Source organism: Tinamus guttatus, unplaced genomic scaffold (genome assembly GCF_059628265.1).
Source record: "Tinamus guttatus ecotype Peru unplaced genomic scaffold, ASM5962826v1 Tinamus_guttatus_pri_ptg000203l, whole genome shotgun sequence".
Lineage (NCBI taxonomy): Eukaryota > Metazoa > Chordata > Aves > Tinamiformes > Tinamidae > Tinamus > Tinamus guttatus.
In genome coordinates this window covers 2218653-2245679 of record NW_028288737.1, presented here as the reverse complement: position 1 = coordinate 2245679, position 27027 = coordinate 2218653, and the positions used below count along the sequence as shown (strand labels likewise).

Sequence of the window (27027 nt, the reverse complement as noted above, 5' to 3'; positions counted from 1 at the left end):
CTAAAACCAGGCAACTGGAGTACAGATACACAGATAGGAGATTTCTGGGCAAAGTGTCAATTAATTGGCTTGACTGACATCACATAAAACTTCTTGAGAGAGGCACAGCTGTGGAACTATAAAATCGTCAAGATTCTGCGATTCTGTGTCTTGTTCCTTAACCTCCAACTTCTGTTACCAGCTACTGAGGGACCCTTGCTTAAATCACATCACAGCTTTGGTTCATGCCTAGAGCAAGCTTATCCCATGGCCTGGGTGTGTGGGGTGTGGTTTGGTGAGCAGAACTGGGTATGCAGTCATGCAAGTGATGAGGAAACATTTTGTCATGCAGTATTATAAGCAGCAGAGACTCTGGGGCCACAGATGGCTTCAAATTTCCAAAAAGTATGTGCCTGCTTGGGACCAGACTTTGTTATCTGTTATATTGAGATTTAATCTCCAACCTATAATTATTTTACCCGCTCCATCTCCTCCAACGTGCAACTTTTTCACCTTTAATTCCAGTCTTTCCCTTGTATTTCCTGACCCAATGTCTCTTCAGGTTCTTATGCTAATAGTTCTACCTGTGAAATCCTCATTTCCAACTTCTGTTTGTTGTCATATTTCTCTTCTAACCACCTCCCTGGATTTTTGTCCTCATGCCTCCCTGTATCTTCCCAAGATGCTCATCCAATGCCTGGTTCACCTACCCTTTACCAAGTCCTTCTGCTCAGCCAGTCCCATCTCTCTCCACCACAGGCTGATTCAGGGTCGATTTAGTTTTCTTCTTTCTTTGAACACGTTACTGTAGTCTTTCCTTATCCAGATTTTCACTTGCCCTCCATCTTAGATTCAGTCTTAGACTCTTATTCTCAGAACTGAGTTCTCCCAGGCAAGTTTTTTTCTCAGTCGCCATGTGTTTCTTGTCCTAATTCACAACCAGTTTGTTGAGTTCTCTCTCTCTGCTACTTGTTCTTGGGGTTGTCTAGAGGGAAATTTCAAAGGAATAGCTGTTTAGGTGACATGCAGATAACATGAAATTCTCGAGATATTAATTTCTAAATATTGTTTTAGTATCACTAAGCATATGGGAATTGCATTTTTCACAGATTTGCACCTTGACTTAATGTGGATAGCTTTTCTTGAGAGAAAAGTTCCTCAAAGAGTAAAGATCTGAAAAAGTATCTTTTTCCTAGCTTCATTTTTCAAAAGTCTCTGGAATTCAGGTAGTTATTTAGGAGGAGGTCGAAACGCTGAGGAGCATCAGGGAATGCGAGAAAGAAACAGCCTGGTGGGGCCACACTCTGCAGCCGTCCCAGGAAGGGCACCCAGAGAACCCCAAATGGATCTGAGAATCCCCTGCTCTCCTGCCATAGGGAGGAGGGGGCAGAATTAACATTAACTAACAGCATTAAGAGATGAACAAGAATGGAAATGGGACCCTGTTTGAGGTGGCAGGAGAACCCAGGAGAGGTGGTGGAATCTCCATCTCTGGAGATCTTCTAAACCCACTTGGACACAATCCTGTGCCCTGTGCTCTAGGTGTGCCTGTGCGTGCAGGGGGTTGGACTAGGTGATCTCCAAAGGTCCCTTCCAACCTTAACGATTCTGTGACTAGCAGTTTGAGAGACGTGCCTTATATTGCAGAAATACAGACCTGGGAGTAAAAATTTGCCAAAAATAAGCAAAAAAAGGGCCTTACAATAGAATATGTTGACAGCCATTAATAAGCAGCGACATTAGACTTAGCAATGCTGGGAGACTGATGATATTCTCTGATTAAAGGGGAAAGGCTGAAATACCTCACACCTCTCGTTTCTACATGCAGAACACTGTTTCGTTTACAGCCAAGAAACTTGAGAACAGAAGCACTCAAAAAGTCAAGCATCTCTACCAGATGTAAACAGTTTATTACCTGTTAATAAGGGATTTGGCTTTTCTTCTTGACCCTCCTGAAGGCTGTCCTTCACACTACTTCAGTGTAACTTAGATAATCTTTTGCTGTAGAGGTTGAGAGATTTTATTCCCCTTCTTATAAAATTGCAAAAACCGTATGCATTATTTATTGTTCTTCTAAAGAAGATGTATGATCCTGTGGCAGAGAGTGTTCTGGAGAGCAAATCCTTTCCCTTAGAAAGCCACACACGCACGCGCGTGCTCAAATGTGAGATCTCAAAAACAAGCTCACGTGAGTGTGGAACCAGCGTTATGACTCCTGGCAAGTTTTGGAAACAGAATATATTTATAGGATATACAAAACTGTGTGTGTGCCTGTGCTTGGTTATGTAAATCATGTAAAGTATCCTGGGAAGGGTTCCCAAGTCCTAGACTCTCTTAAGCAGTTTTCACCATGTTGCAAACTTACTGAAGCTTTCACCTGCCTAATTGACATTTTCGTGTCTGGAAGTCTGGAAACACTTGAGTAAAAAAGTTTGAGTCATTCTTTTGATAACTAAGATAATGAAGCACTATTTGCTTTATTAAAAACAAAGTCATTTCCATATATAACAACTTAGTAATGTAAGGAGGTAGCACAGTCAGTGTCAGTTGGGCAGTGACAGAAGAAGGAAGACCTAAGGAAGATGTTCAAATTATCATGAGTTGATTTTAGAAGAGATTTAAAACATGGATAAACTGAAGATTATGGATTTCTCTTTTTTTTTTACCATTCTCCCCCTCCCCCCCACCTTTGGCCTGTCTTTTCAGTTAAATCCTGTTTGTGTCACTTTACGTATCTTGGCTGTTTGTTTAACAATTGGTGAGCCTTAAAGGAAGAGAAGGGCTCTGCCAGCAGCGCACAGAGGAGCAGAGCCGCTACGCAGTTGGGATGGGGCCTTGGCTGTCAGTGAGTTGTGACCTGTTAAACCTCCGATCCCTCTCCGATTCCAGCAAATTCTGGAGCAGAGCAGCACGTTGCTAGGAGAGCATCAGAAGTACAAAACCAACCGTTAGTGCCGAGCTGCAGTCTTGTACTGCATATAAAATGACAGTAATATAAAAAGCATAAAAAAGAAGCTCCTTTTCTTATGTTTTGTAGAAATGAAGAAAAGAAAACGCAAAGAAGAGGTACTTTAAAGCATCTGTGGAACAATGCATTCTCTTATCTGCATATCTCTGTTCCTTTCTTAAGTAATTTAATTTTACAGTCCCATTTTATAAAGAGTTACATGCAATACTCCTATATTAGTTTTTTGGTTTTATGATTATTTGAATTCTTCTCAAGGTTTCATTTCTACAAACTGTCAAATTAATTTTTAGGAGGCAAACTTGAATGGTTCTCATCTTCTGCATTACAAGAACTTTGATGAAATGTGATAGAAGGATTTAGTTTAATTTACTTTGTTTTCTCGTTTTCTAAAGAGAGGCATAAAAAGAAGTGTAACAAAGCTTTCTTGCCGAACATCAATTCAAACTCGATAAAATTTTAAAGTATTTATTAGAGATGCCACACCAAATTCTTGTAACGGGGGATCTGTACTTATTTTTGCTGCTTTACTTTAGCTATGAGCAAACCATATGCTTCAAACTTTAAGGCAGCCTGTATTTATACCATAAGAAAAGTCAAACATGCTTTTGGGTGTGTGTAGCTAAGCTACGCTCCCCTGCGCAGGGTCGGTGTTTGTCCGTGGAGCAGGACCGGCGCGCGGCCTGAGCGACTCGGCCTCGCCGTGAAGGAGGCCGTGGCTCCGCGCGGGCAGCAGGACCGACGTGCGGCCTGTGCGACTCGGCCTCGCCGTGAAGGAGGCTGTGGCTCCGCGTGGGGAGCAGGCCGCGGCCATGGCTCCACGCGGGGAGCAGGCTGGGGCGGCGCGCGGCGAGCGGGCCTTGCCCCCTTCCTGCCCTGCAGCCCCTCACCAGGGCTGACGCCGCACAGCCTTTGGGCTTGTTAGTTTTGTTCCTATCTGTGTGTGGATTTGGTTTATCTTTCACTGCTGCTTCAGATTCCTGTTGCAGAGCTTTCAGTTATTAATGATGCCAGCGACAAAGAGAAATTATGCAATTATGTGCGGTTAATGATAAATCCAGGCCAGCATATCAGCATATTTAGTATACAGAAGGATGTCTCCAAATGAATCTATGTGGCAGAAGCCATTCCAGCTCTGTGTTTCTGTCAGCAAAGCCCGTGCGGCCGAGTTCACAGAACACGTTCAGAGTGTTAGTGCTGCGTGGGTGTGCGCTGCTCGTCACGCTGCTCTTTCCGCCCCAGCCTTCCCTTCGAGTCAGGGAGGCGGCTGCTAGCCCGTCTCAGAAAGGCCGAGCGCCGCATCAGGCGCTGCCTGCTCCTGTGTTAGCCCTGGCTTGATTCTTTGAGTGCCAACGTCGGCTTAGCACTAGTTTCGCAAAATCAGGGACCCGGAATACTGTCAGAAACCTTGGAAACAGGAATATTCCCGACCTACCACCCTCCTGGTTCTATATCCAAGCACGCAGAGGCTTTTCCACCATACCGGTGTGCTGCTAAGGCTGGTTTTTGCAAAAGTTTCCTGGATGTTTCCTAGAAAAATAAACTGTAGCATAAATGGAAAAATACAGGCCAACTTGTGAAGTCAATGCCCACGTTCAATCAGTGATTGAACTTATTTCCACCCGCTCCCCGTGTAACACAGATGTGGTTCACAGAGCTACTATGACCGATGAAATGCATGTCTGGAAAAGTGAAATGCTACATGGTGCTAAAGCTACTCTGAATCTAACTGCTACCCTCATGCTACTTGTATAAGATGATACCACTGTAATACCAGAGACAAAACTTCACTCTCCTTTTTCTCTGCCTTTAAAAACATTGCAGGAGTTTGGCCAGCAAAGCTGTTTTACATAGTAAGCCTCCTAATCCATACAGACTGCACAGCCAGTCAGTCCCAAGAGCAAAATGTCAGTAACCATGAAAAAACGTCAGCATATTTTGCTGATAATATCAGATAAATGCATGTAAGGGTAATTGGCAGAATAAATTTCACTCCATCATTCCTGAGTGAACAGGGATTCAGAAGACATTTTAGAAACTTCTTATCCAAAATATAGATTTCCGGTGAGAGTACCCAATAGAGGTCTCCATACGGTTTTATATATAGCATCAATTAAAGCCCTTGATGCATTTGTTTTCAATGCTCATGTAACCATTGCTGCTTGTGAAGGAGATGTGCAGTCTGAAAACTTCTAACAGGGCTATTAAAGTCTTGGATCTTGAAATAGCCTTCTTACCGCAAGGATATTCTTAATCCCCTGTCTATATAATAGTCTTCTGTAACCAGAAGAGTTTTCTGGGAAAGTGTAAACCAGAAAAAAAATCTGTGAATGCAGAACTTTCACCTGTAGACAAATATCCTAGAATTTTGACATGAAGCCCTGTGAAACCCACTGGGACCTTGATGTGGACCACAGCACAGAACCTTAAAATGTTTGGAAACAGCTTAATGGAGTTATTGGCTACCCACAATGCTAACAGATTTTGATCCTCCTCGTTTGCTGAAGAAGGTGACCCATTACACCATCTAGATTTAAGAGGTGTCAGATATGTCAGTGAAGGGAGACATTATTATTTTTATTTAACCAGGATTTAATTTGAGCAAGAAGTTTGTGGTAATAAGTTTTTTGTTTTGTTTGTTTTGTTTTTTGTTTTCTGTCTGTTTTTTCTTTTTTTTTCTACTTGAGAACTATGTCTCAGATACTCAGAAACTCTCAGTCATACATTACCTGCACACACTGGTATGCTGAAAATTTGCTTAGCTGGAGTCTTTTACAGTCTTATGCCAGTCGGATGAGATTTCTGCAGTTCCAAGTTGAATCCATCCCTTTGCCATCCCAGTCCTTTCGCAGCCATGGCAATTCTCAGCTGGTGATGTGATACTTAAGAGAAGGTGTTGGCGGACGTTGCTTTTGTTTAGCAGCCTAACCTTTTTGATGCTCTCATCTGAATTTGAAAGTGAAGTGGCTGGCGTGGTGTTGTTTTTCCATGGGACTCAGCGCAATGTGTTAATCTTTCAGCTGTCCTGGAGCGCTCAATAATCCAGTAAACAGAAAATGACAATCTGAGGTAATAAAACAGTTCACCTGTGCCTCTGGGGATCAGTTAAATTCAACTCGCTGATTTTCAGTGCTGTGTTAAAAGTACACTTGTTTCTGGACCCTGAAGACTGCCTTGATATGGAGCATAGTGACTTGTTCAGCAGTACTGGAGTCACTTAGGGACAGTTACAAGCTAACGGTGAAATAAATTCAATAAGCTTTCCGTGCTGTGCTCTTGGACCTTGGGGAGAAAGAAAGAGTGGCCTTTACAAGGAGTACTGTGCTTAAATTTTACAAACTGACTGCTGGGAGGCATGGTGCTCAGCTTGGAGTGGAGCGTGGGCTTCTTCTTTGACACCAAGGGCTGTTTAAACTGTTCTGAGACAGAGCGAGCTGAAGTCAGGATTAAATTAAGCCCAAAGGAAAGATGGCAGGAAGGAAATGGAGCACCAGAGGAGGAGAGCGTTTGGGGATGCGGGGGAGTTGTTGAACTATGTGACTGACTCTGTAATTAAGATTAAAACACCTCCAGCCAGTTCTCCTTACAGTAGCTTCTCTGTGACTTGAATAAGTATACATGACTTATTACTACATTACCAGTTATTACTGACTATTACTGCTGGGATTGTCTTTGCCTGCAAATTGCATGGTCACTGTTGAGGCATTCCCTTGAGCTTCCTTGTCCCTAGGCATTTGCCTCCTCTGGCCATTCTCCGCCTCTGCAGGAGGCGGCTGTCTCACGCTGAACGGGTATCCCATCAGCTTTGTTGGGTGTTGTGGTGGCTTTAGGGGTAGACTTGGCGTCCCCACAATGTACCTATTGGAATTTCTTCATCCAGTTCTCCTCTTCCTGGGAAATTAGCACTTTACTCGTGAAGAGAGCCTGGGACAGCACTGTATTCTAGCGGTCCTGTAATCTTCTTGGATAGAAAAAGCAGACAAATGCCTGCCCCCGCATATTTTGCATTGTATTTATCAGTGACAGTTTTGCTAAAAGATCTTTTCGTTCTCTTTTTCTCTCCATCACTCTCTATTCTTTCCCAGACCCTTCACAGCTGCTGTCTGTAAAACTCCAAACCAGACTATTTGAAATCACATATTTAGCTCTTCATTTTTGAGCAAGGCATTTATCTGACTTGTAATTTTTAATAGAAATAGAATTAGAAGTACTTAGGATTGCATATTTCAAAGAAATTGATGTAACCCAAAGTGAGCGTATGGGTTCAGCAAAATGCTTAGCCCCTATGTGGACTGTTACCATAACCTCGTTATGAAGTATAACCCTTTTCTTTAGAGAGAGACTTCCTAATGCTCTGTTTTTATCCAAATGTTTCTGAGGATATAGTTCCTTACAAGTGGTTTTGGATTCTGTTGTGTGTGGATAAAGAAGAATTCCAAGAAGGCTTGAGATATTTTACATTTTTGTCAGCACTAAAAAGTTATTGGAGAATATTTGCAGTTCTGAAGTACTCTGAATTTTCATCTCTGAATTTTTGTGTAAAATAATAATAATAAAAAAGATGGAGTAGGTTTTTTTTTTCCTCCCCTTTTAAAATCTCTGTGTGGTGATAACATTTTTAGTCTTGTCAGAATGATACAAAACAAGTCAATGCAGAAGCACAGAACAACTGTTTTGGGTAAATTGCACTGAGCTTAATGACTGCAGAAAATGTGGTAATCTCTTTGTTTGCTTTCTGTAGGTTTATTTCAGTAGATGTCATTGCTTAATATTCGATTATTGATGAAAAGGCTACTAGATCTGTGACCTTAGTTGTATTTCGCAATATTACCTTATGTCTGGAAGAAGCATTTACTTTTGGCAATAGTAAGCAGAGATTTACGGATGGCTGCGTGATTTGAAGAAAAGGGCCATTTATCAAACATTAAACTCTGAAACCTGGGATCTTTTTTGAAGGATAAAGTAACAGTTTATTTCCATGCCCTTTAGTTACACATGCCAAATGCAACTTTGGCTCATAATAGAATAATTCCAAATAGGACAATAATAATCTTTTTCCAGCGTGGCCCCATTACTTGAATGAAATACACATTAGTCAACACATACAGAGTAAGCATAGAATAATCACAGGCTCCCTGGTGCTTCTAGTCTAGGTTGACAAGCAGTTGTCTCGATTACAAAAGCAAATGTAGAAATTCAGAGGTAGAGCCAAGTATCTTAATTATTAGGATGAAAAAATATAAACTCAGGGAAGCAATTTTATTGAGGTATTAATTACTGTTTGTTTTAGATTTTGCATATATTTTAAACAAATTACTTCTAGCATTGCTGATATTGCTGAGATCCCACTGGTATGAATCTAATCATAATTTTATAAGTATGCATATTTGAAAGTGGGATAATGCAAAACCTTTCTGTTATTAAATACGTGAAAGCAGTTTAATCTACCTTTATGGACAGAGAGGGTGACTGCCCAGTGATTTCTCTTAAGTCTCTTTTGGAAAAAGTTGATGAAGTGGTAGTGCTGGATCTAATATCTTAGAAATCCAGTGCCTTTGAATTACTGCTGCATTTTTGTTTAAGCTATTCCTGAACAGTCTAATATGTATCTTGTTGCTGCTAAATTGCTGTTCATTTCAAAGACTTCAGAGTTAGTTCATTGCCTACAAGAGACTGTAAGTCTAATTTAAATAACGATCAACCTGTTTTTTTTTTTTTATTCTAGCTTGCCTAGAGTGGAAAAATAATGTTCATTTTAAGGTGCTTTAAGTTGTCTATATATGCATTTAATATGCTGGTACTAAGAATATGAATTTTCTAGCTATGTTAGCTGTGATGTTAAATTAATTTTTTTTTTCACATCCACGTATATTAAATAACACTTTGTTTAATAGAAAATGTATTCTGGCAAGTGACTCATCAGTTAAACAGTCATCAGTTGACTTAAATAGCACTTTTGAATGTGTGGAGATTTTTCTTAAAAGCTTTTTCTGAACATTTGAAAATTTTCAGCTGCAAGTAGAATCTGATTTCTTCTTTCTTCTTCACTTTTGCATCTCAGCATCAATTTTTATTTTGTGGTCAAAATTCTTCTACTCAAAGAAGGTTACATAGCTCAACGGGGGGGACGTAGCCTTCACGGGCCGAGCAGATCCAGTGCTAGATGATTAAGGCAGTTTGTTCTTTTGAAAGAATAAAATGTTGTGTTCACACTGTTCGCCCAGTCCCCGTGGCAGGAAGAGCTGAGTGTCTTAATCTGTAGTAAAGCCTCAGTCTTTCACGTAGCAAGACAGAACGACCATGGCACTGTGTTTATCTTGTTGAGTTGTTTTGAAAAACTGACACAAAGGTATTGATAAAGTTGCTCTAACAGCCTTTTTTAAGGTTCCTATTAACCTGATATAGCGAATTCATCACTGTGGTGTGGTGTAGTAAAACATGAATTCTGTACAATTTTATATAATGCGATTAGTAAATTATAGACTTGTCATTTTTCATTTAATTTTCAATAAGATGTGATGTATTTGTGAAGACTCAGATAAGCTTCCATATAAAAACTGCTATTTTGAAACATCTGACAGTGAATTTCGGAATCTATTTTAATAAAATTGGCATAAAGTTTTTATGTACTGTAAGTAATAAAGTAATAGGGCCTTAACTGATCTGCTTCATTTGTGGGACTTCATAACATAGCGTTAGGGAGTCTCAAGAATTGTATTTTTTGTGAGTGCTGCTGAAAATATTTTGTTAAAAGCCTTTTAAGGGTCTGCAGATAGGTTCAGTAAATGAATGCTCAGCTGCTACACATACCTATTTTTCTAGCCATTTTAAATGAAATAGCTTTTCATAAATGGACTAAAGAGATGGTCATTTATTATACATTGTGCTTAACAAGACCCATTTTTTAGGGAAAAGAAAAAAACTACTGAGAACCTCCTGCAAATTTCAGATTAAGAGTTAACTGTGCTGTTGGGGTGGTGGTTGTGGTACCCGTGTACCCGCTGAAGACACCCCGTGGTGCAGCAGTGGGAAAGCAACGGGAATCCCAGCAAAAAGGAGAACAGAGCTGGCTCTGTGGGAACTGCTAAAGCAGGAACCTTCCTCTATTCTTACACCACCTTATAAACAACGTTTTTTCAGAATAAAAACTAAAAAAAATCTCTAGCTGCTTGGCTGTTGCTGAAATAAGTGTTGGGGGATAGTTTTGGTGTTTTGTTGGTTGTGTGTTTTAACGGCAGTGCAGTTTTTACCCTCCTTTATAATGCCTGCAGATTGGATTTATCATATACTTGAATTCATTACCTTTATTTCAGTTCCTTTATACTTAAATTGAACTCACTTAGGCGGCCTTCCTACTCATTTGCTGTCATTCTTGGAGAGGGAAATCTTGCTCTCTTGAACTGCTATTTCTCGTGGAAGATAAAGGAATGATGTTAGAGTCTTTGTCTATCGCAGACACAAAATTTTCATTACAAATATTTTTTTTTTTTGCAAAGAGAAAAAAGAAAAAACCTGTTTTCTTTTTTGCTTTGAGTTCTAGTGGGAAATGTCATGTTAGTGATTTCTGTAGGACTGTTTGAGTTCTAGCGTATAATTAGACACTCTGCACTTGGCCTCAGTAAATTTGTAATGTTTAAGAGAAATCGGTCAAGATTACCTTTCTTAATACTAATATCTGACATATACTCTACAGATATGCTGTAATGTTAACAATAAAGGCTTTTTGTTCTGGAGCTGCCTCATGGATTTTGAAGTAACCCCTGTGTCCTGTTTCACACCTGGATTTCAGTGGGGGCTAAGGAGAGCATTGCAGCAGCAAGCTGAGTTCCCTTTCAGGCTCACGCAGCTTGTTCACGTGAGCAAAAGGATGGACTTCTCTGAAACCTGCTTTGACTTTGGTTTTTTTTCAGTCAAAAGTGTTGATATGTGAATGGGCATGTATTACATGGCCCTGTAGCTGGTTGTTTGATCAGACTAAGGTTTTCTGTTTTAGAGCAGCAATTCAGATATTTGCAATCAAACAAGATGCTCTGCTTGGGAAAAAGCAGAAGGTGAAGAAGATTATGGGACTTCAGTGAAACAATAATTTATTATAAAATTCTGAAATTCATTGAGCAGTGCAGATTTTCATTCTACACACACACACAGAAAACACTGGCAAATGTGGCCCCTGGGGCCAGTATTGGAGCAGCTCCTTTGGTGAACAACTGGCAGTTTAAATTATGGCCAAGGCTCTTTGCAGGACATCCATGAGGCCACGAGGAGGTGTGAGCAGGAGCATGTGCCAAGAGGGGAGCGTGCACATGTCCTGCTCCTGTGTGGTTTCCTCTTCTCATGGGCCCGGCCTCATCTGAGGGGAGAAAAGACACTGCCTGGGGACCTTCCCCTCTTCCTTCACCTCTTCACCCTCCCTGTGACAGTTTCTTGTGCCCTTTGGTAGCTGGGAAGAGGACAGAAAGAAGTTCTTAAAATATTCCAGCTGTTCTGTTGTAACTCAGGAGAATCCTGGGGAACACCAGTAAATTCTGGATGTGGGAGCCCTGAGTCTAAGTGTAAGACTACAGGAAAGGCTGGAGTGGGGATATTTGCTCTCACACTAAGTGAGCTGAGCTGGTTTAGGTACTACAATTAATCTGTGTTTCACCGTATGTCATTCCCTAGAGAACAACGTATCTTATTTTTTGGCAAGATAAAATAGTCTATGTAGCCTATATAGGTACTGATGTTACAGCCTGAAAAAAAAAAGAATCCTAACCTGGGTGGATGTAACCTAAGCACATGACTTGGCTATACACAGAGTCCATAAATAACTGAAAATTGTAGAAATACACTTCAAAACCCCATGATCTGTGACTGTTCAGCGACTCAGGAAAATAGGATTAATCACTCGTTGTCTTAGAAAAAAAAAATGTTGCTTTTAAATAATATTCATTGTGCAAAATTGTAATTAACCTGCTTCACTTCCTTCCAGCTATCTGCTACCATTCTTGCATTTTGGGTGGCAAAAATAATGAAAACAGTAGTTTTGTGTGAAACGCTTCTTTCCGATTTGTGTTTTCAGTAACTGCTGTGTCAGATGAGTTGGTTTCTCTCCAGCTCAGAATTCCAGGAATTTTAAGGAGCTGGAAATTATCTGAAGTAGTTCTCAAGTAGTAATCTAAAGCTGGGTAATTTTTAAGGTGTGACACTGCATTCTTCTCTGCAAGCTTTTTCTTGAAGTCTGTGGCCCACATTTCTTTTTGTAAAAGAAATAACTGTTACCTTAATGTGTCTATTAAAAGAATGAGAATCATTATTACTATTAATTATGTTGCTTCTTTGGCATTAATGTGATAATTGACTTGTTTGCATGATGTATGAACACATTCCATTAAATGTGCAGCTCTTCATGGTTGGATGGGGCATTTTAAGGCTGCTTTCAGTGTGGTAACAAGTAAAGGCCATAATTAACAAACTGATGTCAGCCTTTTCTATATAGTTCTTTAAATTTTGCCAGACAAACTACGAATTCCAGTGCCAGCTCTATTGGTCAGTTGGACAGATCTGTTCTTTGCTCTGCTTGAAGCTCTTCAAGTCAGAAAGAAGGAACAACTAAAATCAGCAGATATACTCTCATGCCATAGGATTGTGCACATGCTGCACCAGAGAGGCTGTGTCCTGGGAGGTGTCTTATAGGGTTCTCCTCTTTCTGCTGATGTTTTGATAGTGGCCATGGACTGCTACACTATGTGGAAATGGGTATATTTCTGAATTGGATTATGTCTATTTTTTTTTTCCTGCTTGCCCAGGTAGTTGGATTAGTAAATTGTGTTAAGATTCTGTGTCATTTTTAGTGCCCATGCCCTATTTCTTGGACAGGTGAAGTATGAGTTTTGATGAGGATCTGGGAGCCAAGTCTCTCTGCCCCCATCTTTGCATCATCACGTCAAGAGTCCTCCTTGCCCTCTTCCCTCTGATGCTCTGCGCCCAGGCATCTACTGGAGCATGTGAGGGAGCAGGCTGGTGCCCTGGCACTTTGGCTGGGGCTTTTGCTCTGTGGCTGTTACGTAGCTTATCTTCTTAGGCCCTACATGCAGTATGTTGAATCAAGGAGAAGATAGTTTGGAATTTGCCCCTGTGTCGCCAATGGGGAGAGGAGGAGGCAGCTTCAGCCCTGTTAGTCTTTGCCTTGGTCAGTCTGTGCCCAGTCTGTCCTATCTGAGTCACTGCTAATCCCAGGCGTCAGAACCATCCACTGACACTTCCTTGCAGCTGTGGAAGAAGCATGTGCTGAACTGCAAATGCGGAGAGGAGAGGAAAGCAGAGATTGAGTATGCTGGGTTTCATGTTTCTTTAAGACAAAAAACTTCAAGTATTTGTGTGAAGTAAGCCAAGCACGTAAATGTTACATTGCTCTTAAATCTTTGTATTAGTTAATCTATAAAGAGTTGAAAGCAGCTGTTCCAGATGAATGGTCGCCCACTGATGATGAATGTTTTAACTCACATGGGAAGGCAGAGCAGTCTCGCACAGTGGAAACATCTGTAAAAGTAACACTACAGACTTCTGTTTTTATCCTCCCTCCCCTTCGGGGTGACTTGAGAGAAATAACAACGTTTTTCAGGGTTGTGTAAAAACTGCTAAAAATATTCTTTACTTTTGTTTCTTTGCCCAGGGCATTTATGTAAGGGATGCACCTCTGAAGGACATAAAAGTGTTCAACTCTCGACGATTTGTAGCTCTGTTTAGTGTGGTGAACGCCACGAAGAGGGATGCTGGCAACTACCGCTGCATGATTCGGACTGAAGGAGGGGTTGGTGTATCCAACTACGCAGAGCTCATAGTCAAAGGTATTTCACAGTAAAATTAGTTTTCCCATGCTCAGTGTGTGAAATAAGGACTTGCTAATTCACTGAGGATATCACCTTCCTATTGAAGTCGGTAAGAGACTCAACAAAGACTCTACTTAGGTAAATCTCAAGAGTCTGTGCAGCTGTAACAAGGGAATGACAGAAGAAGCCTGTGATAATTAACTGTTTTTTTCCCCAAATTGCACTGTTCAGAACTTTGTTTTTGAAGTGTACTTACGACATATTTCTTTCTAAAGGTATGAATAGAATACTGGCTCTTTACCTTTATGAGGAGATTGCATTTCAAAAATATTTTTGTGTGAAATATGTTTATGTGAAGGAACTATTTGTCGTAAATGAGAACACTTAAAATGCACATGTTGCAATGTATGGTGGAAGTTCCTGAAAACTGCAGGAAACACTTAAGCATAAATGCAATGCATGTAAAAATGTTCTTTATTATGGAGAAGCTTGCTGAAACAATTTTAAGGCATTAAGTATATTTTATGCAATTATAAATTGCATTTTATTGGTGCTTATTTTTATACTGTGGAGGAGCATAATTTTATTTTTATTATTTCAGAGGAAAAATGCAGATTCTGTAGCATGTGGCAGTGCCACAGAGCATTGTGATATGTTTTACGTAGCTCCACATGATTGTCATGTGCCTTCACTTGCTGGTCAGTCATGTACTTCACAAATGCTGTAATAATTGTGAATGTTTATAAACCCACATGGGATTTGTCTAAACTTTTTCAAAGATGTGATGCTTTTCCTAAATACCTTAGATGTTTATGATTTTGTTCACTCAAATGGAATAAGTGAGGTATGGGACAACTGTTACACTTCAAAACCTAGTATAAACCTTGTTCCTGAAATCAGTATAGAAAGATGTGAGAGCAAAACTGTCATTAAAGGAGGAGATCTTTGAAGCACAGGAAGAACAGTGGTGTGCATAAAGAATCAGATGAAAATATAGTTTTTTTTTAAAAAAGGCATAAAAAAGGTTTCTGTGAAAAAAAGGTGAGGCAAAGTAAAGACAGCAAAAGAGTTTACAATGAGAATGGCTATAGGCAGGTTAGCAGACAGAGTGTAGGTAAGAATGTTCTTTTTGAATTAAATATGGAGTTTTGAATTAAATATGGCTTTTTGAGTTAAATATGGAGTATGTTTAAGAAGAAATTGAGAAACAGAATAATGGAAAGATCTGGTGATGTGGTTAGAATATTGCATGTGAGATGAGTTTAGCTTTAGGATTTTTTGTTTTAGCTGGTTAGAGAGGACCAAGCTTGGGATACGCATTAGACTAGGGAATACCAGGTCACCAGTAGAAGATGCAAGAGGGAGACTTAAAGCAGAAGGAACCATCTTCCAGAAGCAAGAATATGGTTTTAGTTGATGTGTTTTGCAAAAACTAGATGGAAACAAGACAAGAGGATGGAGGATGTGGGTAACCAATGTACAAAGATAATATGACAGAGCAAATTATTGTATGAAACCATAGATGAGCTGTTTGAATGGACAGATGAAGAAAGAAACAAATAAATAAGACATGATGAGAATATAATTATAAGGAATAGTGGAAAAATTGAGGTTATTGCAGCCCAAGGAAAGATAGCGTGAAAAGAAAAATAGAAGGGTCACCAAAATGAAAATGTATGGAACTCAGTTAAGAGAGAATGAAAAGGTGGATGATGAGCCCCAGCAGGAATGATGAAGCATCTTTCAACAAGAGGAACAAAGGGAGGTGAATGTAAGAGTAAGATGAAAAATTGTCTGCCTCAGTGCAGGAAATGCAGAAAGCCAAAGGAGGTTTTTTGTTTGTTTGTTTTCCTCCTAATTTGTTTGATTTAAGGTGTTTAAATTTGAGTTTTCATTTTGCAGAACTGGAGACAAAATTATTTAGCCTGTCATTAAAGCCTTTATGCTTACCCAGATTCCTGAGGAAACATGCACTAGGTGCTCTGAGCAAGTGGGTAGCCTTGGGGTGTAATCCCATTAACTCCTTGTAGAGTGGCAAAGTAATTATGGTAATCCCCATTGCCTGGGCTGCTGCTGTTACCAGACCACCAGCAGGTCATTCCTTCTGACCTAAAAAGACCAGTTTTAAACATTATGCTGTAAAACCTTAGATGACTCTACTGAAATAGCAGCATTAGGGGCTAATTAGTAACTGTACTTTGTTATTGATGGCATATAATTAAGAAATTGTATTTCCTAATTTCCTTGGCAGCTTTTCTGCTCTGTTATTTAACGGGCTTCAAAGATAATGGATTGATTTTGGTAGAGATATATCTTTCTTTAATCCATTACCATCAATAAATCATGAAAAATGTACATTTACCCATACTGTATGCAGTGCTATGTATACTTGGAATTACTGATGGCTTAATAATAGTGTATATATAGAAGTAGTAGTAGTGTAATTACTCCCCTTTCTATGTTGGAAACAATGAATCTAATTTGCTTCTCATTTATGCTGGTGTAACTAAGCTGACTTCAGTGGAGTTTCTCTTGAATTACGTTCCTCGGATGGTAGGAGAGTGAAACCTCACATTTAGCAGTTGAAAAAGAAAGGTCTTCACGTCTATTGTACTCCCCTTTAGTCTGTTTACTAATCCGAGGTTGCAAATAAGCAAATACCATTTGGGATTTTTTTTTTATCTTTGCTTTTTAAGTAGGTGTTTGCACAATAAAATGAGTCGCAACTCTGTGCAACTAAATTTCTACTTAATTTCTGCTTAATTCCACTTACTTTCTTATGTAAACCTCCTTATGGTTTATAGTGCTGCTCTGGGATGATGATCAGTGGTCCTGGAAATCAGTTACAAGATCTTTTGAAATCCGTCAAAGGGCTATTAGTGTCAGGGGCTACAAATCAAACCTGAAATTGCAGGGGTTAAATCTTGAGTTGTAAAATGAGAACCTCCCAAGTGTTCCTGCTTTCGTGTTTGTTTGGTTTTGGGGTTTTGTTGTTGTTGTTGTTTTTTACCTGAGTGGGAATGTAGGAATGATTGTAACAAGGTTTAATCTCTATGTAAAAAAAAAAAGCAATTAAAGAGCTGCCAGTTAATCCCATGATATCTTATTAAAGAATTGTAAACATGAATATTGTCTAGCTAATGAGCAAAAAACCTGTCACTGAACAATTAGTCTGACCCTAAACATGAAGGAAAAAAAATGACTTTTTTGAAAAGTGCTTTGTGCCATCTTTATGCCTTTCAGGTGATGGTGAAATAAAGTATTGACAGCTCTAAATAAATCCTGAAGGGGAGGTTTTCAATTTGCCTGCTGTTTATCTGATAGGAAAGGCTGAAAAGACAAGGGCCTTGTCATTGTGCACGTTTAAACTACACAGTCTCCTCATCTAAGCTTGTGTTGAAATGTCACTTTGTCCGATGGGAGACGTGAAGTCGGACCTGTCAGATCACCCCCTTGTTGTACAAAACAGCCCCTTGGATCTAATAGGTGACACAAAAGTAAGTGAATATCGAGCCAAAGGAAAACGGTGGGGTAGAATTGATTAAATGGATTTGGTGAAGCTAATTAGACTCCTACGTGCACTCTCTGGGTTGGATTTTTCTAAGAGTGGACAGATAGAGCACAGATTAGATTGAGGAGAATGGCATGAGCCTGTCTGAGCAGACATCAGATTATTACGGAGTTGAGACTGCTTATTGAGTTGAAACAAGGTAAAGCTAGGTGGCAAATGGGTTAAAAGGTTAGGTTTTAAAGTAGGGGCATCGAAATGTAGCCATCTGCACTGTTGGGGGCAGGAATTTCTGCCTCTTTTCAAATGGAGGATTTAGTGCTTCAAATAGAGCTAAGTCTGTTTTGGACCTCTAGAAAAAATAATATATTCCAGAAGGCAAAATAATTTTGAGATCAAGACACAATAAGAAAATAATAAAAACTGCTTATCTGTAGCATCAGTTGTTCTCATTCATTAAATATCACAGGTGAATGATTTTCTTCTGCTGTCCAACTAGTCTTTTGTGCTGGATGCTTATCATCCTGTTTTCCAACAGCAGAGTTGCTAATGGGACTTAGAAATTTTCCTCACAGTTCCTACTATACAGTCTTGTTTTCACTTTCTCATAATTTTGGCAAACAGAGTTCAGGCTGATATTTTCCAGAATGGGGCCTGCCTCAGCCTGAGGGTTTCTGAGAAATTTTCAGACAAAACATTTGAGATAGATAGTTCAGCCGTCTTGGAAAACTTATTGCAGGAAAGTGCTGAGGCCCCTGGGCTTTGCAGAAGTAACATAAGGTTTTGGGGGTTTTTTTTCAGGAATTGTGGTATTAATAGTTGTGTCAAGAAGATTTCTGTTTTCCTATTCATTATGTTCTACGGGCATCTCTCAAATCCCTGCAAAAATCTAGGTGAAGGGTAGATCCAGCGAGGAGACTTTCAGTGCGGGCCGAGCCGCGCGGTGCTGGATGCAGGCCCTGGGGTGGGAAGCCGGAGCTTCCCCGTGCAGTGCCCTTTAGCTCCGGAGCTCCCGGAGGCCCCGTCAGCGCCGCGAGCTGCCCCCTGCGCATGCAGAGGGAGGAGGGTGGGAAGCTGCGGGCTCGGGGGACACTGCTGCTGTTGGCCAGCGAGGTACGGCAAGGGGAGGGGTGTTCTCAAACACAGCAGGAGGAGAGGTCTCTGCAAGCTAGGGCTACGCAGGCACTAAAAACAAGGAAGAGCAAAGAAAGCAGTAAGCGGGACGGAATCCTGTATACAAATATATGTGTGCACTTCTGTATGTGCACGCTCATACACGGGTATGTAGGAGATGAGAGTGGAAGCTGAGGCTCAGTGAGATGTTCGGTAAACTTTTTTTGAAAAGCTGGTCTGTGAATAATTGTATTATTTCAAATTAATCGTTTTTCTTTGTTAAGGGAGTATTTTTTGCCCTTTATCCAGAAATAAATGGTGCAAAATGGCACTGATATCCGTTGTTTCCAAAGGGATTGAAACATTTGCTTATATTGTATGAAAATGCAGGGAAATATGGGAAAAAAAAATCTTAAATTAAAATGTTTAATTGAATTCAAGACTATAAAATCATACTTGATTTAGTTTTATAATAATTACATTAGAAGTTGTTAATGATGACATAGCACTGCAGATTCTACGATTGGTTTTCTTTTTACTACTTCATCTACTCGTGATGCACTGAACAGTATTACTTATCCTGGCATTCTCTTCCTAACAGTCACTGCTTAATTAAAAAAAAAAATAGTTTGCAGGAGAAATACTATTTTCCTCAATGTGGCATGACCCCTACCTATTCTCCAAATTTATCAACTCAGAAAAAAATGTTATTGCTACCCTTAAAGTGGGTTTTTTCATTTTTCAAGGAAGCTGTTCTGATCTCCAAGCAGACAAGAAATGTCTATTTTTCTCTGGTTTATAACTCAGTTAAATCTCAGAGACTTACATTATCTCAGTTGGCATGTCTGTGTGATGCCTTCCCACTCCCTATTAAAATGTGAAAATTTAACTGCAAAACGTAAAGGTACTGGGGTCTTGCAGAAAATGCTTGGAAATTCTGTATAGTTTAAAGCACAAAACAATGTAAACGAGGAGCTGCTGATTCAGGTGTCACGTCACTTTTCCATAAGGGACTCTGCCCATCCCCGTTAGTCGCAGAATTACAGAAGAGGTCACCTGTGCATTAAATCTGTAAACTATTAATTTTGAATTTATGGATGAACTCACTGTCTTTTTTTTTTCAAGTTACGTTAATATTCTATTTTAAAATCCAGACTTTAAGGGGTTTACAGTACTAAATAGTTTTGTTTAGTTCTGTTTCAGGGTCAGCAAGAAAGATCTCCCTTTTAAACTTCCTATCATCATCCTGAACAACCACTAGTACAATTTTGTTTTTGCATTTGTTTAAAATAGATCCTTGTTTGAATATGCATAACTATAGAGTCACAGATCTATTGTGACATTTACATAAAAGTGTTAATTAGGAAACATTTGCGTGGTATTTATTGGAGACTACTCCAGTGGCTGCCACTAAAACTGTTTTTAATGGAGAAGCGAGAAGAGTACTTTTAGCATTAACCTATATTTCTTGTGTGAAATTGCAGTATATGCAGCCTTTGCTAAAGTCACGCAGCTTGAATTAACCTTTTGCACTTTGGCCACAGAGGAATGAAAAATACGCCTGAAAGAATAAAAAGACAATAAAACACTGTCCATTTCAAGTGCTCGTAATACTTGGAATGAATTGGTGTAACCACTAACCTCTGTGACCTAAGTCCTGAGTTTGCATTTTGAATGGCACTTCAACAGCCTCTACTAACATTTGAAACTTGAAAGTAATTAGCTGTTCTTCCAGCATGGCTAAATAAATGCCTTAGGATGCTCTATAAAAGGTCCATTTCATGTCTTGGTCCACAAAGCAGCCTAACAATTTCAACTGAGGCTAAATCATTTTGAGTCAAGTCAGAGCTGCTTCAAGACATGCTGTCACTGTATGAAGCTGTAGTTTGTATGCTTCAGGAGCTATACATAAAACTGCAGCCTTACCAAAAGAGGACATCAGTTGGCCATGTATTGTTGCTGACATATAGCAGCAATATCCATAGTGATTTGAAAATGTATGCAGTGCTGCTCTTTTCTATATGTGCTAGAAATTGCCGCTGTATTTAAGCTGGTTTTATGTCAACTCTGAACAGTAATAATGAGATGAAATCTTTGGAGACTTATGGATCCATGACTTCTGGTTGCCAATGGTATCACGTTCTTTGTGATGGTAGTGAATTGGTTCTCTTAAGAGAAAAATGGATAATCCCGTTGCCTATATCTACTCTTCTGGGGTGTCACATTTCAGCAGTTGCTGACAGGTCACTCAGATTTAAGCCTTCACAAAAGTGCACAGTATTAATTAGAAACTTAGCGCTGGTCTGAGGCATAGCTCATCTTCAGCTGTGGTCTTCAATGCATTTCATGCTTTGCGAGTTAAGTACTCACCCCTTTTTTCTTTAAATAATATCAGAAAGGCAACGTATGTAGAATAATCATGTGCTTGTCAAAACTGCTGTTTTTCAGAAAATATTGAACATCTAATCCCAGAGGTCCTTTCTCCCCTGTGCTTCCTTCGTTCACCGTCCTTGGTTTAGCTCTGACTTTAAAGTTTTTGAGAAAAACAGGAAATATATCCATTCAGCTTTCTGTTTGCCCATGTGTGTCTTGACGCTTTGGGAAATAGTTAGCAGAAGAATAGGATAAATCTGGACCTACAGCTGAGGGAAGACAAATGTTCTACTTCCACCAAGTACTACCTGTAGCATTAAGAAAGTGTTTGCAATGTTTGCTGATAAATATGTTAAAAATATTGTGTCCAAACCTGCTTTACTCCAGTGGCATGACTTCGTTCTACTTGAGTATATTTAACCAATGGGTAGGTGAATTGTAGGCTGATGTGATGGGAACATCAATGTGTGGTTTGAGGGAACATCAACGGGCTAATTTTATGGATAATGAGCAGGGGAAGAAAAAAAAAGTGTTATTTTTCTGTGAGAAAAAGATGGTCTGCAAATTACTTCAGTAGTGCAATTTAAAAGATGAGATGTCCATCTCATAATAATGTGGTTTTAAAATTTTGCTCACTGTAGTGGCAATTTCTTTCTATGGTCATTTCTTCTACGTAGTCTTCCACTCTAACATAGCATGACACTCATTGCTTATGTTAATATTTTAGAAGCAGAAAGGAATAGCAGTATAACTAAACATGGCTACTTCTTGTAACTTGTTTTGCTTTAGAGCCACCCGTTCCCATTGCTCCACCTCAGCTGTCCTCAGTTGGCGCCACGTACTTGTGGATCCAGTTGAACGCCAATTCCATCAACGGCGACGGGCCCATTATTCAGCGGGAGGTCGAGTACCGGACGTCGAGCGGGAGCTGGTACGACATCCAGCCTGTGGACTCGACGAGCTACAAGATCGGGCACCTGGACCCGGATACTGAGTACGAAATCAGCGTCCTGCTCACCAGACCAGGGGAAGGAGGGACAGGATCTCCTGGCCCAGCTCTTAAAACAAGAACAAAGTGTGCTGGTGAGTGCTAGCAAGCGATCAGAAAGTTGCTGACATCCTTCTAGAGTTGAAAATGGGTTGTTTCACTAACAGCTGTTACTATCTACCCTAAACTATCAGGTTGCAAACATTAAGACCAAGGGCTTCTAAGTATTGCTTCTGAGGTACGTTGTTAACATTCACCAACTACGATGACCTTGTAACCAACCTTGGGGCCACAGCAGGCTGAGGATCACATCGTACCTGTTCCTGCCTGAAAGTGACTGTGTGGAGTGCTGGGTGGCTCAACAAGTTTTGCTCTCAGCTCCACCACGTTCCTCTAAAATCTCTCCGTTTTGCTACAGCTCCTTTTGTCAATGTAGGTTTAGGGGCAGATTGGTTTGTCCGTTCTTTTTGTTGTTATTTTTTCCTTGTCTTTTTTTTTCCTTTTTCCTCCGGTTAGACTTTAGAGCTTCAAGCTTGACAGGAGTTTTACTTGTTTTGGATATGTTGTTCTTTTTTTTTTTTTTCCTATTTTCAATGTCAAGCATATTAAATCTTTAGATAAAGTAGAAAGAGATTCTCTGTAAGAGCAAAAGTATTTACTGTTATGCCTCAATTAGCAGATAAGGTGAAGTCTGCTTTCCTGAGTGACTGACAGCGTGTCTGTTCATTAACTGAGTTCGGGTGTTTTTCATGGTGCTGTATGAAGAGCTTGGCTTCCATTTTGTGATGTTATAAATAATAGTCCTGACCTCTCCCCGTACAGAGATACAAAGCAGACCTATTACACAAAAACAATCACACAGTCGTCTTCAGGAGAAGTATCAGTGATATTAATTAGGGGTTTGGTGGCTGGAAAAATAGACCTGGGTTTTGGTCATTACTGTTTTTCTGCAGTGTTTTGAATCTTCTTTCGGCTTCCATGAATTTGGTGGAAGACAGGTCATAGTGTCATTTCCAGTCACAGGAGATGAAGTTAACATCTTATATTAGCTTATTGATCCTAATAGTTTTAAAGAAATAGTCTGTATTTTTAGTCCTTTTAACAGTACCAAAAATATTTACCCATTTCAGTGGAAGTAACTATATATTTCCATTACATGTGGAAGTAAGTAGCTTCTCAAAAAGCCATCTTGTGACCAAATAGTGACAAAAGAGTGCTTTGAATTCACTGGTATAATGCCAAGTATATAATGAAATATATTACAGGAAGGATTATAGCATTATTTTTTGAAGATGCAAGCTCACATAAGTACTGACAGTTTTTTATTCTTTTCATGTTTTTTTCGTTCCCATAAGGAGAGGAAGAAAGTAAGATTTAATGAAAATACTAAAAGGCACTACACAGTAGCTAAGTATTTAGTATTTGTAAGATTTTCTTCAGACTAAAATAACTTCAACTTAGTCAAATTAGGACATACAATTAATTAGAGTTCCTTTCAGGAGGGTTTCTAGGTCACCGTGCCTTTCATAATAATATAAAAAATTATCTGTCTAGACAAGGTGCTGTATATATTTAATACAAAATCACTCCAGGTACATTAAAATTAAACCAGTTTTTCTCATATTTTCATTGCTCGCTCATGATTAGGTAAAGCAAGTTTAGATACTGTCTAAGAGAGCCTCTCTGAGCTAAGGGGTTGGAGGGAGAAATTTGGAAATTTAATTTCATTTGAGACCATCATATGCTTTCTAAGCGTATCAGTGGTAGATACTATGGAGTACTAAGGCATGCATTCAATCTCATAAAACACCGTGCACTGGAAGTATTTTATTGCCTGGTAAACTCTTGTAATATATCTGTGTTATTTGTGTTTTCATTAAGCTAAACAGTAACCCTCTTAAATTAAATGCAGAAAGTAATGGCTGACTGAAAAATTTAAATTGAATGACGATATTAAATCTGTCTCCACAAATTGACTTTTTTATAGCAGGAGATACTGCTTTGAAGGTGTAGTGGTTATTGGTTAACTACTAGCAAGTGGCATGCTAATAACTGGCCTGAGGGGTTAAAAGGAGATGCTGATAAACTAATGACAATATAATTAAGTTGGGTAGGAGGAAAATAATGCTGGTCTCCAAAGCATACCGTAGAATTAATAAAACAGGAGTCTTTAAGAGAAGAGTCATTGCACCTTTTTAATTACTGTGGTAATTGTGAGCTGCTTGCCTGTTCCCGTGGGGCCTTGTGAAGCACTTGGAGACTTGCAGCAGTATGCTAGATAATCTTAATAGTTCTCCAAAGCATCTGAAATATGTTTTCATTTTAGCAAAACGAGATTTCTGAGACTTGTAATAGACAAGTGCGATCTGTAACTTCAGTAAATAAAACCATCTATAATTAGAATGCAAAGGAAATGAAGAAAAAAATCTCTCCAGACCTGGCGGCATTGCCCTCGGTGGAGCAGTTGCTACATCCTTTTTGAAGTGCTTTGCTTTCTTCTGATGAAATGTAATATAGAAATGTAAGTGCGCTTTCAGTGTAAGGCTGAGGAATAACATTCAAATCTGTATTCGTTTTAACCCAGAAGGTGGAGTTCACGTTTGAAAAGCCGAGAGGGTTAACAGGTTTTGATCGTAGTTAACCCCATCTGAATCAGACGTAGAGGAAAGTTTTCCTAGTGCCAAGGTCTGGACCCCGGGTTGCCTCAGGGGCTTGAATCTGTGTTACCTCTTGCTGGGTTCACTTCTGTCTCCCCCTGCAACTGGCTCATATCGTGATATGAGCCCAGAACACTGCTACTATTTAAGAAAAAAAAATGGAGGCAGGGGATGTGTGACAGAACATTTCCATGATACTGTATGTATCAGATTACTCTGATGGACATTCTCTCTCCTGTTTGTTTATTAAGTGAAAATTTCAAAATAATGGCCCACAATTACAATTATTCAAGGGTAGTAGATCAGAATCCTTCACAGCTCAGACACTGTTATGTAAGAAATGCAAATGTTAGCTCGGTGTTGGACTCACAGCACCCTGGAGTGTTTGCAAAAGTAATCCATGTCAATTTAACCAATTATTTTCCAGGAAGAGAATTCACAAATGTCCAGTACAAAAAAAAGGAAGTAACAAACAGGAGTGTTTTAATTAACATTGCTTGCTTTTACTATCTCTTCTGCCCCATCACTTCAGTTTATCGTGAAGAAGGCTGCTACTGCCAGTTCAATGTAGCTCTTAAATCGCTGCAGGAGGTTGGTTGTAAGCTCTCTGTTACTGCTAGAAAGCTCGTCACAGTCTCTTGGACTCTTTCCAATACCCCATCCCAAAGGTTACTCTTTTTGCTCACTCTAGCTACAGCTGGGTAACTTTTTCAAGACGTCCAAATTACTTCCCTGCTTTCTGTCCATCCTTGGCATTGCGAATCCATTGCTGATCTGTTCAGTTAACTTCGTCTCCTAATGCCAAATCCTGAAGATGGTTGGAATATAGACATGGACAAGAGGGACAAGGCTACTTTTGTTTGGGAATGTTACCCAACTTGTGTGTTTTCCTCTTTTCACTGTAAACAAGGGGGTATAACGCGTATAAGATCAACGTATAAGATCTGTAGCCAGTTCACAAACTGCAGGCGAATCCAGTGTTCACAAAGACAACATACATTCACTTGGTTGAAAGCTGTAGCCTGACACGGAGGCAAAGCCTCAAACTCTCTTGTTCTCCCCATCCTCCTGATTCAGAAATCCCCTACAGTCTATGCAGTACTTGCAGAATTTCACTGCATTAGGTCAAATAGACAACGAGGTCTTTAGGCAGATGATTCTGAGTAGCAGCTACCTGGAGCTAATACTCCGTGCCATAGGGCATGAAGCACTGGCCAGGATGGGCAGTCGGCAGCTCCTGATGTGTGAGATTCAAAGTAACCCATTGCCCTTGCTGCTGTTTTCCCCCATTTTTCCTCCCCATGTCTCCTTCCCATCTTCTTCTATCATTACCTCTGCAATTGTGTCTCTGTCAGTGTTCACATTCTCTTCTGTGTTCAATCTCAGAGGTACTTTTTTATCTCCATGCCCTTGCCCATCCTATATTCCAGTTAGGGAAGGCAAGTTCTTTCCTCAAGAAGCCTGGAATGGGCCAGAGAATGAGCTTTCTGTGTCCTTGGAGGCCTTTTGAATGTTTTAGCCGTTTTGTCTCAAGAAAAGAGGGATCACTGGGAATTAAATTCTTCCTTCTTTTTGCTATACCTGTGGGGATTGCTTGTGAAAGGTTTCCCTTTTTCCTGTCATATAATAAAGTCTTAATAGCACTTAGTTTTGTGGCTGTGAGAAAATATGAACCTGAGCTGTGCTGCAGATATTTTTAAACAGTTCTTCCCCACAATTTAGCAATTCTCCCAGAAGTTGGAGCCCAGGTTATGCAGCTGAGTTGTTTCAGAGCTTGCCCTTGGGGCACCAACGCCAGCACCTCGAGGAAGGGGCTGCAGGCTCTGCTCTGCTTTGCCTTCCACGGCAAAGGTCAGTGCTATTGCTAAAGTCACCCTTGCAAAACTGAGGCTATAGTAAACGTTAGCAGGAAACAGACTGCAGGAACTCTGTGCTGAACTCCTGGCACTGAACTCCCATTTCATGTACTCTTTTATTGTGGAAGCAGTTTACAGTTTAAACAGAAATCTGAAATAAAGTGTAGCTCCTGTATCATCTATTCGCCACATGCCTTTACGATCTACATCCACTGTCTTATAAGAAGTAAAATGCAGCACTGAATTCTGTGCAGCGGAGCAGATGAGTAGCAGCCTCTGGATGTGCAGAAGATGCGCTGATAAATTTTTTCAAGAAAATGTTGTTGTCTAGTGGGGTGTATATCCATGTCATTGTACCAGTTATCACTTCCATTGGAGTAGGCATACGAAGTCATGCATCCTTTTTGGGAAGGGACGCTATCAAAAACACAGATACTGTCCAGCTGTGCCTACTAGAAGAGTTCTTCCTTGGCAGCCATGGGTCAAAAAGAGAGGAAGAACTCCAAACTCTAAAAGAAAATATCCTTCCATTCAGCACTCTCTCTGTTTGACTGCAGTGGATTCAGAGAAAAGCAGCTGCCACCATGACAGCAATTAAATTCTCCTGGGCTGGAAAATATATCCCAGCTTACAAAGTGGGTTGTGTCACGAAACACAAACACTGTATGTCTGTCTTTCCCCAAGGCTGCTTGGGCACTGAGGGTCAGCATGGTGGAGAGACCGTGTGTCATAGTCAAAGGCTCCTGCTCTGCAACTTCCTAACCACATAAGTGGTTG

General features: G+C 40.0%; 1 protein-coding gene across 1 annotated transcript in view; it reads left to right on the top strand.

Moving 5' to 3' along the window:
- The window catches only part of PTPRM (protein tyrosine phosphatase receptor type M), a 423056-nt gene that overhangs the window by 148408 nt on the left and 247621 nt on the right, over nucleotides 1-27027 (top strand). The window contains exons 6-7 of the mRNA XM_088524079.1: nucleotides 13599-13773; nucleotides 21539-21832. Coding sequence (XP_088380205.1) covers nucleotides 13599-13773; nucleotides 21539-21832 — 469 coding nt within the window. The remainder of the gene's footprint in view (nucleotides 1-13598; nucleotides 13774-21538; nucleotides 21833-27027) is intronic.